General features: G+C 35.0%; 4 protein-coding genes across 4 annotated transcripts; 3 read left to right on the top strand and 1 right to left on the bottom strand.

Annotated features, from left to right (window-relative positions):
• The first annotated feature begins 339 nt into the window (after positions 1-339).
• LOC143183234 (succinyl-CoA:acetate/propanoyl-CoA:succinate CoA transferase) lies at positions 340-6738 on the top strand. The gene is made up of 6 exons (XM_076384739.1): positions 340-776; positions 4283-4435; positions 5034-5273; positions 5364-5768; positions 6016-6282; positions 6351-6738. Exons 1-6 carry the CDS (start codon positions 578-580, stop codon positions 6533-6535), a joined length of 1449 nt encoding a protein of 482 aa, XP_076240854.1. The 5' UTR covers positions 340-577; the 3' UTR covers positions 6536-6738.
• A 148-nt stretch (positions 6739-6886) lies between these two features.
• LOC143183240 (succinyl-CoA:acetate/propanoyl-CoA:succinate CoA transferase) lies at positions 6887-9311 on the top strand. The gene is made up of 6 exons (XM_076384747.1): positions 6887-7480; positions 7587-7739; positions 7818-8057; positions 8131-8535; positions 8612-8878; positions 8943-9311. The coding sequence occupies exons 1-6, from the start codon at positions 7312-7314 to the stop codon at positions 9131-9133; spliced, it is 1425 nt and encodes a 474-aa protein (XP_076240862.1). The 5' UTR covers positions 6887-7311; the 3' UTR covers positions 9134-9311.
• A 75-nt stretch (positions 9312-9386) lies between these two features.
• LOC143183235 (TGF-beta-activated kinase 1 and MAP3K7-binding protein 1) lies at positions 9387-11242 on the bottom strand. The gene is made up of 6 exons (XM_076384740.1): positions 11117-11242; positions 10808-11045; positions 10598-10730; positions 10287-10527; positions 9959-10215; positions 9387-9883 (listed from the first exon to the last, which is right to left on the bottom strand). Exons 1-6 carry the CDS (start codon positions 11205-11207, stop codon positions 9431-9433), a joined length of 1413 nt encoding a protein of 470 aa, XP_076240855.1. The 5' UTR covers positions 11208-11242; the 3' UTR covers positions 9387-9430.
• Positions 11243-12080: 838 nt separating this feature from the next.
• LOC143183340 (uncharacterized) lies at positions 12081-13927 on the top strand. Its single transcript, XM_076384864.1, has 4 exons — positions 12081-12387; positions 12483-12885; positions 13128-13273; positions 13389-13927. The coding sequence occupies exons 1-4, from the start codon at positions 12081-12083 to the stop codon at positions 13925-13927; spliced, it is 1395 nt and encodes a 464-aa protein (XP_076240979.1).
• The last annotated feature ends 14 nt before the right edge of the window (positions 13928-13941 follow it).

Genomic DNA, 13941 nt, shown 5'->3' on the forward strand with positions numbered 1-13941 from the left:
TTATATTTTACAATTTATATTATTTAGACTAAAATTTTCATTTTTGAGAATTGTTAGCTGTCTCATCCGACGATATAATGCAAACAAAATTTTATTAAAAAAGTATTACACTCCATCTTATAAATAAGAACCCACGAAAAAATTCCAGAACTGTTTTAATCCTCTGCGAATAAAAACTGCGAATTCTGTACTATTCTATACTCTATGCTGTTTGATCAACTTGCGAGAATTGATCAACCTTTAGAGCCGTCTAGCGGTAAATTCAGAAGTTATCATCACATGGTTTTATTCACGTAGTGGTACTGCTTTCAGATTCGGAGCTGATTTCTGATAATTTCGCGCCGAGGAGGCGTGAGTGTGCTGTGGGACTCAGTGGCGGCTTGTTCGATGATTTGTGCACGTTAAGTACCTCAGCTTTGCCCAAAGTGGTGTCGTAAATTCGGTTTTTTTATTTCTTACAATCGCACTGAACCTTTTACACTCTGCGCGACCGACCTGCAAACGGTTTTATTGTCGTTCCACTTGACACTGTGTTTTCGTGCTCCATTGACAGATAGAACACGACGTGATACGGACCATGGCGGCTCTTAAACGAATAATCAATTTATCGCGGAATCTTAAAACTATGACGACCACGTCCCGTCCCTGCTGCTTCCAAATGTCAAGGAAAACCTATTTCACGTACGTGAACGAACCCTCTATGCCAATACCAGGCAAGCAACCTTGTTGGCTTAAAACTGCTGACGAGGCCATCGAACAGGCCGAACTAGATTCAGGTAATTAATTATCCTTTCGAGGTCCTAACGAACACTGTACTGACATATAAGATTCCTAGATGCCTAATTCAATTAGTGAAATAAATCTGAGATTGTTCGGTTCGTCCCTCGAGCACGAAATGCAGTAGTGTTCTTTCGTAAAAAGCTAACCTTGAACCACTGTGAGAGAATCTAGACGTCAGTGGTTTGAGTATTTTTGATCTAACAGTAGAGGCACGTAACAGAACGGGGCCTACATTCTTAATGTGCATCTTTCATCGTTTTTATAAAGAAACCAATTTAAGATAAAAATGAGTTCAATTCTCAACTTTGCAATTTTTGCCATCACATATACAAGACGTTTTCGTTCTTTCAATACATAGAAAAGTAATTCGAACGATTATTAAAATGCTTATATGAGGCGCAGTTAATGTCATCGCGTAATAATCATTTTCGCGCCATTTTATTTCTTGATCATATTGTAAGTCGCGATTCATTAGAAAAATGTGTAGGTTGAATTTAATTGCAATGTTATCTTCAGTGAATTACCGCTGTCCTATTTCCAGGATATTCTTAAACCATGATAGCAAATATGTAGTTCTAGCGAAATGTGTGATAGATACTGACAGATAGATGTTTCAAAAATTGAAAGTTCAAAGGTTAAAAGTCCTCCCGAAACGCGTATGCAACAAATGTAGAAGCATTTTGTAGGATTCAAACGCGATTTCAAAATCGACAATGCTTTCGATTGTTATGCAAATCCAAATAGAGCGCGATCTGAACGAAAACAATATTACGCAATGCACTTTAGATAATAATATAACCAATCTACGATTTGATCTTGGCCACACGCACCTACAATCGCATATTGTAACCAGGAGTTTTTACTAATGTTCCCTTTTTTCTCTCGTGTCTTAAAGTTGCATCAATTTCTTAAGTATTGACGATTATAAGCTATTTTATACTATTTTGGCTATTAATTTGAATTATTTTAGAAGCTTGAGGTTATCTATGTTCTCTTTCTGAAAATTGTCTTTTAGTAGTGGTTTAATTTTAAGAGAATTTCGATACTTGTTGTACTCGAGCAGTGGAGAAATGTGTTCTATCACATAGACAATTGGCGATTGGTTAGATTGTCAATGTATTTATGAAGCTAAGCTTAAATGAACCGAGCCTATAGCATACGTACTCAATGAATAGATTACCCACGATTGACTTAATAAGACGGGACATGGTAGCACAGGAACAAAGTAGACGCCTGTAATATCGTTATAAAATACAAATAAAAGTATTTTATATTGCAATTATTTTAATTGACGCCAGTAGAACATTACATGTCATGTAACTTTTGTACGCAAGAAAGAAACCTTTTCTCGTTTTCTCGATTACTGTACATGTACCTACACTGATGCTACAAAATGAGTTGCACATGGAAATAAGTAAAACATTTTTAACGATCAATGACTTTCATTTTAAAATATTTTTCTAGTCTTGAAACGATACGATAAATTTGACTTTTAAATGAAAATTTATTTCCATCTATAGAAAACGTTCGTTGTATAGCGATAATATCCTTTCACGAATTCTTAATGAGATTTTAGTGACTCGCTACTTCGTTACCCTTTTAGAATCACGGAATTGTTCCCAGACCTTAGACAAAAAAAGAATGCTTTCTAACCCTTTAACAATTTAATAAAATATTTTTCTTTTGGTTCTTTAAAATGCTTCTATATATTGAAACAAATGTTAGACACGTGTTTTATTTTTTTATTTTATTTTTATCGACGTCTTGCCATGCTTGAGTCTTACTCGGGATAAACAAATTGGTGCTTGACGCAATGTCCGAATCGCACTCGGGATAAGCTGTCAAAGGGTTAATGTCGTAACAATCCCCAGTCAACGTCGAGGACGATAAAGCGTATCGCCTTTCGCTACACTTCAGTGTGGATATAAAACAAGTATTGTCTCCATATTGTACACAATTACATCAGGACAGGAAAACAAGCGAAGCGACTGGCGATTCGAAGGCTTTCAAATGATTTAGGTAGACAGGAATTTTGGATGTCGGTGGATTTTATGCAACGACGTCGTTCTGTTTCATGTCACGTACGAATGAGAAAAGTATTCGGCCAGCTATGCCAGTATCTGCAATATTAAATATAGAATTCTGGGTAAAAACATTGACTCCAAAATGGCACAGGCAAATAGGAAAATAGGTGGGGGAATCTATACTGCAGGGTATCTTTGATTTCGTGCGATTAAATATAAGTTCTTGTTCTCGCCGATAAATTTCATCAATAATTTAATATGCTCGTGTTTTAGAGTACGAATATCTCATATTTGTCAACTTTTGACATATCAAAAAATTTACATGCATGATAATTTATTGTCATAAAATAATGAAATTATTCATTATTCTGTATTACCTTTTTTATTTACTTCAAGCTCATTTTAAAATATAGTATTTATTGTATCATCATTTTTTTCTACTTTTTGTTTCATGAAAGTAATCAGTTTGTCATCTGAGAGGCTGAAACACTCTTATGTTTGAAATTAATCACTTCTTTTTTATAACTAGTGTACTATTACATAATTATGCAGTAATACTATATGAATTGAATTTCATGAAGTTCACGAGGCTTCGTTTCCCTGTCGTAACGATATCACTATTAACGACGCATCGTGACATAATATGATAATTTACTGAAATAAATATTATTATAGCTCTCACTTACTTTCAATAAATTACAATATTCACAAGATTGCTTAAACTTAATTTCTCATGACTTGCTTGGTAAATGAATCAAGTCTACTTTATTTCGTACTCTGACGGCAACAAGAATATTTTTAGGTCAAGGATTGAGTATTTCATTAAATACCAATTACAGCGTAGAATATTTCAGAGAACAATTGTAATGGAAAATACTTAGTAATCTAAGTAATTTTTTCATTATCTACTTTATTTTATAAATATAAAATGTTATACAGAATATCTTTATTATCGAAACATGAGATTCTATTGCCAAAAATGTTCAAGGCGCAAATATTTTAATTTTTTACGTGAGGTAGTAGGTGCCATTCAAAATATGTATGAAGCTTATTGTTAAAAATCAAAATTTTTTATTATACGAGCGGTCGAATATTAGTGGAAATCAGTGTATTTATATTGTTAAGGTCTTGAGTTACTAATATTTTTTACAATATTTTTTTTATTACTATTTCCCCTTTCTGAGCTAGATTCTACAACGTTCTGAAAATTGAAAAAACTGAAGTGTTTATAACATTGGAGTACACTAATTTTCTGTAAGTCATAGACTTCTTTTTATAGATTTGTTTCATTTAATAGGCGTCTATATAATGTCTATTATTATAAAATTGTCTCTGCACAATAATGTGTAAGGTGTATAATATATAGGACATGTAACATTTACGTTTTTCAATAACGTTGCGTTTGCACAACTTTGGGCATTAATGGCTTGAATACCAATTCCCTAACTCCCACAAAATAAGGATTATTTTGTTTGCAGATCAAATAGTGTTTGTTCAGGGAGCTGCGGCAACACCTGTTGAATTGTTACGAGCAATGACTGACTATGGTGTACGATGTGACATAAGGAATGTTCGATTATATCATATGCACCTCGAGGGCCCAGCTCCATTTGCTAAACCAGAATACGCAAGTACGTTACTTCTCGATTCTTTTGTTGAATGAGATAAGCGCAGCAACCAGTTGCTTTGTTAAGAAAGTTCATAGTACATGCACGAAGTGACTTTCATAATGACTCACAGCAAATTGTATGATAATATGTCCATATATTATAATTAGGTGTAAAATTCTTAAAACTCAAATCCAAAACTTTGTAAAATTTCGAAACTCGAAATTCTCGAAACCTAAAGTACTGCTTTTGTTTCATAAGAGCAATATTTTGTTTTGAGAATTGAAGTCTCAACAAAATTTTTGCATAAACATTTATTGACCATAGTTAAATAAAACAGAAACAAAAACAGAACTATATACAACAAAAGTAATCCAGATTCTTGTTCAGGAACACTAACATTTAAATTTCTTCTGGATTTCATCTACTTCTTTTTTCTATCGACTACAGTGCCAGACGTACTGAAACTTTTTTTTAATAATTTCTCTAAATTTTGATATTTTTTTCTTACCTAGATGTCGAGAATATCGAATCACAAAAGAGTGTAAAGTTTCGACTTTTTGAGTTTCAAAGTTTCGATGTATGAAGAAACTCATCTCTAATTATGACACTTTGTGTACAGAACATTTCAGGTCCATAAGCTTATTTATCGGAGGCAACGTAAGAGCAGCTGTTCAAGCTGGTACCGCGGACTGTGTTCCAATTTTTCTGCACGAGATTCCACGATTATTCCACGAAGGATACGTAAAACCAGACATTGCTCTTATCCACGTTTCTCCCCCCGACGAGCAAGGATTTTGTTCTCTTGGTACTAGTATAGATTGCGTGAGATCCGCCGTGAGCCATTCTAAATACATCGTAGGTAAATTTTCGAATTCATTTTATTCAGCCTCTTATTGTATCCGACGAAAAAGTTGTGCTTTAATTGGTTGCGTATTATTGTCATTTGTAGCATTAGTGAACAAACATATGCCAAGGACATTCGGCGATGCTCTAATTCACCAGAGCCATTTGGACTTTGCTGTGGAGCACCACAAGCCACTTCCGGTTCATCCTGTTAAATCGCCATCGAAAGAAGAACAGCAAATTGGTAAAAATATCGCTGAGAATCTAGTTGTGGACGGAGCAACTTTGCAATTGGGTATCGGTAGTATACCAGATGCAGTATTATCGGCTTTGAAGAATCACAAAGACCTTGGGATTCATAGCGAAATGTTCAGCGACGGTGTAGTGGATCTTGTGTATGAAGGATGTATCACGAACAATCGAAAAAAGATGCACAAAGGTCGAATTGTTGGCTCGTTTTGTGTTGGATCGGAGAAGCTGTACGATTTCATGCACAATAATCCATTTATAGGCAAGTTAGTCTGTAAAGATCTTTCCGAGTGATTAAAGGGAGGTTCCTAGGAGGCTACAAAAAAGATCATTTTTTAGTTTTTGAGCTATTTGTCCTACCAGTTCAAAAAATGATACTTGGAGAAAAATGTGTTTAATGTTGAGCTGCTCATAATAAACAGCTGCTATTTAGAAGTCTATAATTTTAGTAACTTTGAAGTTTTAAAACACCAAAGAAATGAAAAATAATTGTTTGCTAAATATTACAGAGATGCTGGTAGTCGACTACGTGAACGATCCAAAAATAGTAGCCAAGCAACCGAATATGACCGCTATCAATTCATGTATCGAAGTTGATATTACTGGACAAATCTGCTCCGACAGTATCGGAACTAGAATGTACTCTGGGTTTGGAGGACAACTAGACTTCATTACAGGCGCGGCGATTAGCGAAGATCGTTGTGGAAAACCCATTATTGCGTTACAATCTGTCACTGCCAAGGGTGTTAGCAAAATTCAACCCGTTTTAAAAAATGGTACGCAATAACTATTCTTGGATAATAGTTTCTTTATTGATGAATTAATGAATATTGTTTATTTGTAGGCGCGGGTGTTGTTACGAACAGAGCTGTAGCTCGGTATGTCGTCACAGAACATGGAATTGCCAGTTTATTCGGTAAAAGTCTTCAACAACGGTCGTACGAATTAATTCAAGTTGCTCACCCAGACCACAGAGAGGCTTTGGAGAAAGCAGCATTTGAACGTTTAAAGGTCATGCCAGCTCCGTGAGCGTTTTACTTAGAAACATTACCAAAAGACTTCTCTCATAGCATTTCGCGATAGTTGTTTAATTGAACACGAATAAACAGCTATTTGTGTCGAGGACAACTATCATACACACAAATTTCTTGATTTTGTCTAATTTACGTTACGCCTTCTTGTCTTTAAAAAACGATGCGTAATCGTGACGAATAAAAAACATCTAAAACAGATATTTAATATCATATAGAGAGAACCACCTAGTCCAAAATTATTTCTGAAGATTTATTCTAAACGAATAGGAATTTTCACTAGTTAAACGCGGGAATGCTTTTATTTTAAACTATTATATAACATTATAGACACCAACGAAATGGTGTATAATGACAATGAGTACTTTTTGTATAAAAATTTAAAAACGTTCCTTTGTATAAATTATTCTAACGATTAGAGATCCACATCTTGCATTTGAGATAATAAATTTTAAATGAAACATATATTGCGTGTTGTATTGATTATTTTCAAATACAGAATCTCTAAACATGTATCTTGTTTTTTAATGAATAATGAATTTTGTATCGAGAAAAATCGAATGCCGGTAAATGCGACATTCAAATACTAATCGTGGAGATGGCAACAGATCTAGTATGGTTTGACATGAAGTGACATTTTATACTAATACAATTTTTTAGATTATGTGTCATCTAAATTTCGATATAATCGTGCATATTTCACCGCGTCACTATTCATTCGCGGATTTTTGAAATTTGCATATTTTCCGACTTGTCGTATACTCCACTAACAAAATGTTTGGTCTCAATTTTCGTCGGAATGTGGAGTCAACTTTTAGTAAATTTACGCCAACGAAACCGTTCAATTTGTGTGGTGTAAGATTTTTACGAGAACCCTTACAGCCCTTAAAACGATGTCCAAAATGGGTTTGCGTAGAAGATGCAGTTAAAATTATTAATTCAGGTATTCGGAATACCAATTAATGTGTAATTTCACGTACGAAATAAAAATCAGAATCATAGATCGGCTAAAATTCATATATTAATATTTCTTGAATTCGTTTCTTTAGAACATTTAGTTTTTATACAAGGAGGTGCAGCAACACCCAACGAACTGATACGTGCGATGACTGAACACGGTGTATGCAATAATCTACGTGGTGTACGATTAATTCACATGGGCCTCGAAGGAGATGCACCATTCGCAAGTCCTGAATTTGAGAGTACGGTATTCCGTGATTCTGAATTGTCAATACAATCTAATTATATTCATATGTCATGAAGGCACAATTGCTTTTTAGAACACTTTAGATCTGTGAGTTTTTATATCGGATCGAATCTCAGAGAAGCTGTTAACGAAGGTAGGGCAGATTACATCCCAATATTTCACCACGAAATCCCGAAGCTCTTTTATGAAAAAAGGATCATCCCCGATGTCGCGTTAATTCATGTCAGTGTGCCAGATGCACGTGGCTTTTGTTCCTTAGGCGTAAGCGTAGATTGCACGCGCTCTGCACTTAGTAACGCTAAAGTTATCATCGGTTAGTAGAACTACCATTAATATGCAACAATGATGAATTTGGATGATATAAAAATTGTTGTTCTTCGACTCAGCGCAAGTCAACGAGCATATGCCAAGAACATTTGGAGACACGGTTATTCATTCTAGCCACATTGATTGGGCCGTGAAATATGATTGTCCCTTGCCATGCATAGCCAGCACTCAACCGAACGAAATCGAGCAGGAAATCGGCAAGATTATAGCGCAAAGGCTAGTAGACGATGGTGCTACTTTGCAACTTGGTATAGGCAATGTTCCAGATGCCGTTCTCTGTTATCTTGGCAATCATAAGGATTTAGGCATTCATACAGAGATTCTTGGTGATACAATGGTAGATTTAGCTGAACGCGGAAATATTTCTAACAAAATGAAAATTAAACACAGAGGACGTATGGTTGCTTCTTTGGCAATCGGCACCAAAAGAGTGTACGACTTTTTGCATAACAACCCGTTCGTAGGTGTGTGAATATTTGTATCATTTTGGTAACTTTTTTTTATTGTTGCATCCAACTGTACCTTCGTGTCTTTACATAGAGATGCTTGCGATCAATTATGTGAATGATCCTCGGGTGATATCGCAGCAGCCAAAAATGACTGCCATTAATTCCTGCATCGAAATGGATATTACTGGCCAAATATCTTCGGACAGTTTAGGCTGCAAGATGTATTCAGGTTTTGGTGGACAACTCGACTTTACTCGAGGTGCTGCGATGGGTCAGGATGGTCGAGGAAAAGCTATAATCGCATTCCCCTCGACTACGAGTAAAGGAGAGAGCAAAATACAGCCTGTTCTTAAACTCGGTATGTAGTCTACTGTTTCTCACTACTAGCTTATAAATGCAACTGTAACAATATTTTTCATCAGGTGGTGGAGTTGTGATAACCAGAGCTCATGCACACTACATAGTTACTGAACACGGAGTAGCGCAGCTTTTCGGTAAAACATTACGTCAAAGAGCGAATGCGTTAATTCAAATTGCTCATCCTGATCATAGAGAATGCCTTGAGAAAGCTGCATATGAAAGACTTAAAGCTAATCCAACCAAATACCTTTAACGTCAAAACAGAAGCAAGTTTTGTTTGTATAAATTTTATTGATATTAATATTTCTGAGCCGACAGAGCGCAAAATTTTCGTATAGCTTCAAAATATTTGTGTTATTTCTTTTCGTAATCAATCGAATAGCATAAACAAACGTAACAGTCGAATGCTTTTTATATGCAGTTTAAAGAAATAATTATACATGTGTTTTTGAGTGTATTTGACAGTTATATATATATATACACATAATAAATATTGCATATACAAATACAAGCTTTAATTGTGTTTTATTATTATAACAAGTTTGTGTTATTAAAAATTTATACCTTCAGGTAATGTTCCTTCTCGTCGTCTCTTTTCCACGTTCTCGTAATATTCAGAAAAACTCACGTAAGGCTTGATTCTGGCATTCCTGTCTGTTGGTCTTGCCCCGGGGGGATACATATCTGACGTTGTAGAAGTTTCACTCGTTGATGTATCCAAATTTTCTTCTGTAATTCCTGTACTGGAATAATCTTCGTTTTCTGACAGTGTTGCTATCGGAGCAGTTTCTACAATCGGATTGAATCTAACTGATTGATTAGTAGGGCTTTTTAATGCATGAGGGAGGGGAAAGTTAAAATTTCGTACAAGAAGAGTTATATCATCTCGTTTACCACTAGTTACTGTATTTTGTGAGTTACTCATATTAACATCATGATGAATTCTTACAACTTTATCTACTACAGCTTGAGCAACTCCTGTTAATGTAGACTGTATACGAAACTGAAAATATGTTTTATAAGAATCAAAACATTATCACATTAATAAATTATTAAATATGTAATGTTCATTTCTTACCTGCTCAACTGCTATTAGAGCTAATTCTTTGTTAACTTGATCAGTACCAGTTGCTTCTTCTAATGATTTATAAAGACCACGAGACATGAGCAATAAAAATCTACAAGAATTATCTAGTTCTATTCCACCATGAATTTCTGGTTCAGCAATAATAGGTTCTGCTGTGGCAGATGCTAATTCTTCAAATTCTCTGTATCCTCCTTTAACAAGATAATTCCCAAGACAACGTGTATTTTCTTGGTTTCCAAGATGAGATCCTTCAAGTCAGATTATTGTTAATTATTTTATCATTCACAAACTTAAAAACAATTGTAGCTTATCTGGTTACCTTGTTTTATGGACATAATATCTAATCCTAACTGAGATAATCTCAATAATTCATCTTCATTTCTTAAGTCATGGTCAACACTCAGCTGTACAACCCTTAAAACTTGGTTGCTATCTGTTTTACATAACAAAGCTCTGCTATCACCCACATTTGCAACATATAATTTTCCACCATATACAAGTGCTACAATTGCACTAGTTCCTGCTGATAGCTCGCAGTTTATGGAATTTAGTTTATCAACCTATGTGAAAGTATTCTATACATACATTGATTATCCATGCCATAAAATTAAATCATTCAATTCGACTAACCAAATGAGGAAATTTTTGATAAGCTTCATATGAGTTTAATCCATCAGGTATGTCAAACTGTAAACTAGCTCGCTCAGCCAGAAGATCACCTACAGAATCCAGATATCCTCTTTCTACGGCTATAAATGCCTGTCTAAAATAATGAATCATTAGAGAAAATATAACTCCATTGTTTAATTACAGCTTATCTTTCTACTTATACAGTATTACCTAAGAACTTCTTTAATTTCTTCATCTGTTGATTTACCGTTTAACTGTCCAAGTAAAATTTCTGCAGCCATTCGTTGCATAGCAAAGTTTGCTGCTTTTGTTCCTTCATGTCCATCAAATACTCCATAAAGGAATGTTGAATCATCGTAACGACAATGGAAACTTCGATCTTCAAATGGATGTTCTTCTTGTCTATACCCATCCTCCCGATAAATTTGATTCGTGGAAAATCCTACTCCTACATGTACAACAATGTAAATATTGACATATTTTTTTATAGGTTATGTATGCAACAATGGGAATCTATACCAGAGTGTTTGCAAACTGGCAAATCATCCGTCCAACTGTATTGAGTGTCCTGAAAAGGCATTAAATTAGGGCGTTCTGCCCTAGTTGGCATTATTAGAGAAAAAGATCAACTTTGATAAAAGTTTCAATGGAAATTATAAATACACAGACTTACGTTTGTAACATATCGACTAAAATATTCTACGTCGATTGCATATATCGAGACTATCGAGAGTTCCGTAACAATCGATTATACTCATTTGAAATATGCACATTTGAATTTAAAACGAGTACAAATATTTGTTATATATTACATTTGTATTATTTATATGTTTTTTGCTAATATATTACCTATAAATATAAAATAGCTAACGTAAAATAAGAAAAGAAAGAATAAATAAATGACCTGATGATTATTCTGTTAAATGTGTATAATATTATGTAGAGTTACCTGTCCTGTAACACAAATTTTCTTAATGTATTTTCCAAAAATTTATACAATTTATTTCTTGCTATAATACTTCACGGTTTACTTTGCATACTGTTCCCTCTTTTTTGACAGAAGATGTATACTAAAAACAAAAGCAACTCTTGCCACGAACTCTCCTACCTGCCAAATTACATAAACTTTAGGCTTAACAACCAAAAAATTTCCGTAATTAATAAATGACACAAATTAACCAGTATTAAGTATTTAACAGCTTCAATTATACAATAATGTATCGTTAATCACCCAAAAATATCACAGAATGGAACTTTGATAAGTCACTTATAAAACATCAGTGAAATTAGTTTTAAGACAACTTAATAAACTATTTAACAGGTTATCATTCATTATGTAAAATGTTATTCCTACATATTTTCTATTTTTTCTTCTAACGATAACAATGTCCTCTCTTTGAAATGCATCTTTCTTGACAAAGTTTTTTAAAATTTGCTTTTCAAAACTTTCATGCTATATTTAGTTCATAAATGAAAAGAAAAAATGAGTCGAACTCCACGAGGTCCAGGTCTTACAAAGACCGAGCAGCTTCGTCAAGCAAAAACTTCTGCGTTCGTGAGAGACCTAGAAAAAAGACGTGAAACTACATCGAGACAGCCAGATCCATTTGCCAGACGTAAAAAAGTAGTAATGCATGAGCCAAAGAAAGTAGACTTTAAGAAACCAGGTATGACGAAGGCAATGATGGCTAGAGTGAAACATGCGGAGAAGTTTAAGCAAGAATACGAACGCAAACAAGAATCATTAATGTCCGATCGACGGCCTCAAAGGACACCTGCTCCAATAGGAGGTGATGCCAGGTCGCGACAATAATTAAATCTAACTTAAATAGGAGTCATTAAATTCAATTTCAAATCATTCGTTAAATCCTAAAAAAATATTCAGACTATTCTCCTGATATTTACACAAAATTATTTTTAATTAGGATGGGTAGAGAGAGAACACCCCATAGGACACCTAAAACACCCAGAACACCGAGCCGTCCACGCACACCAGCTGCATCTCCTCCAAGATATACATCAAAACGAGACGTAGCTGGACCCAGTCATGCGGTTACTCCTAAAAGAGCACCGAAAACACCTAAAAAAACGACTGAATTAGCTAAAATGATGAATGCTGACATAGTCCAGGCTGAACCGGTCGGTGATGGACCAATTCGTAACGTTGTCATACCACCTGGAGTAATAAAAGATGATCGTACCACTATTATCAGTATACCGCAACCAGAAGCTGCTGATGTATCATTAGCAGCGGTACAAGCGACGAATCGGTCGATTCAAATTATCAGGTAATTTTTTAAATACACCTCGGACTCATTTTACACAGTGGATTTAAATTGTTTAAAAAAGAATCGTGTAGAGTCGCGGAAAAATTGATTTACAAGTTACAACTTACCACTTTACAACTTGCAAATCAATTTTTACAGGACTTTATTTACACTGTTTAAATTCACCGTGTAAAATGAGTCCCAGGTGTACTTATTCGTTTCATCTGCAAAGATAACACAGAAAGATGTTGCAATTTGAACAGCGAAACACTTGACGAACAAGAAGTCGCAGAAGCTGAAATAGTACAGGACCGATTAACAGATTTGCAACAAGCAAGACGAGATTTTGTTATGACTGTGGCAAATGTGGGTGGTAATGTTATTAGCATGGATGATATAACCCCCCCTCCTGAATCTGACTTTGGTTTTAAAAGTTTTACCCCTACGCCCCCCAGAAGATACATCAGGTGAAATTTTATGCATTTTGCATTTGAATAAAATCTGACTATTATTTCATTTACAATAATATGCACACAGAGTCCCTGACCTAGAAGATGAGAGTCTTAAAGTCACTTTTGGAAGGGATCATCCGGATGTTATTGCTGCGCGTGAACATATGCAGAAACATCGAGCTGAAAGGGAAGCAAGAGAAGCAATGAAAAGGATGGAAGAAGAATTCCAAAGAGTGGCAGCTGCGGAACATTTGGACGATTTACAGTTGGATATTCCGTTTGAAGAAGAATTTTATCAAGACAAAGATATATCTTGGGTAGAAGATGAAGAAACTGGAACTATGTTTCCACGGCCATCTAGAGTGAAAGCTTACACAGAAGATATCCCAGCGACAGAAAGACCTTTCGAATTTGAACCCTTCGATCCGCAAATATTGGAAAGATTCTTTGATCTTAAACGTTATCCACCTTGTCCACAGTGTTCACCAGGAGGACCACCACCAGGTAAAGAAACACTACATCCTGATTTATGGGACTTAGATGATCCTTGGTACCAACCACCACCTGAAGGACCAGACTTAATGGAATTTGATCTAATAGATTTTGATTGATTCATGATAATATA

Source organism: Calliopsis andreniformis, chromosome 9 (genome assembly GCF_051401765.1).
Source record: "Calliopsis andreniformis isolate RMS-2024a chromosome 9, iyCalAndr_principal, whole genome shotgun sequence".
In the NCBI taxonomy this organism is placed as follows: domain Eukaryota; kingdom Metazoa; phylum Arthropoda; class Insecta; order Hymenoptera; family Andrenidae; genus Calliopsis; species Calliopsis andreniformis.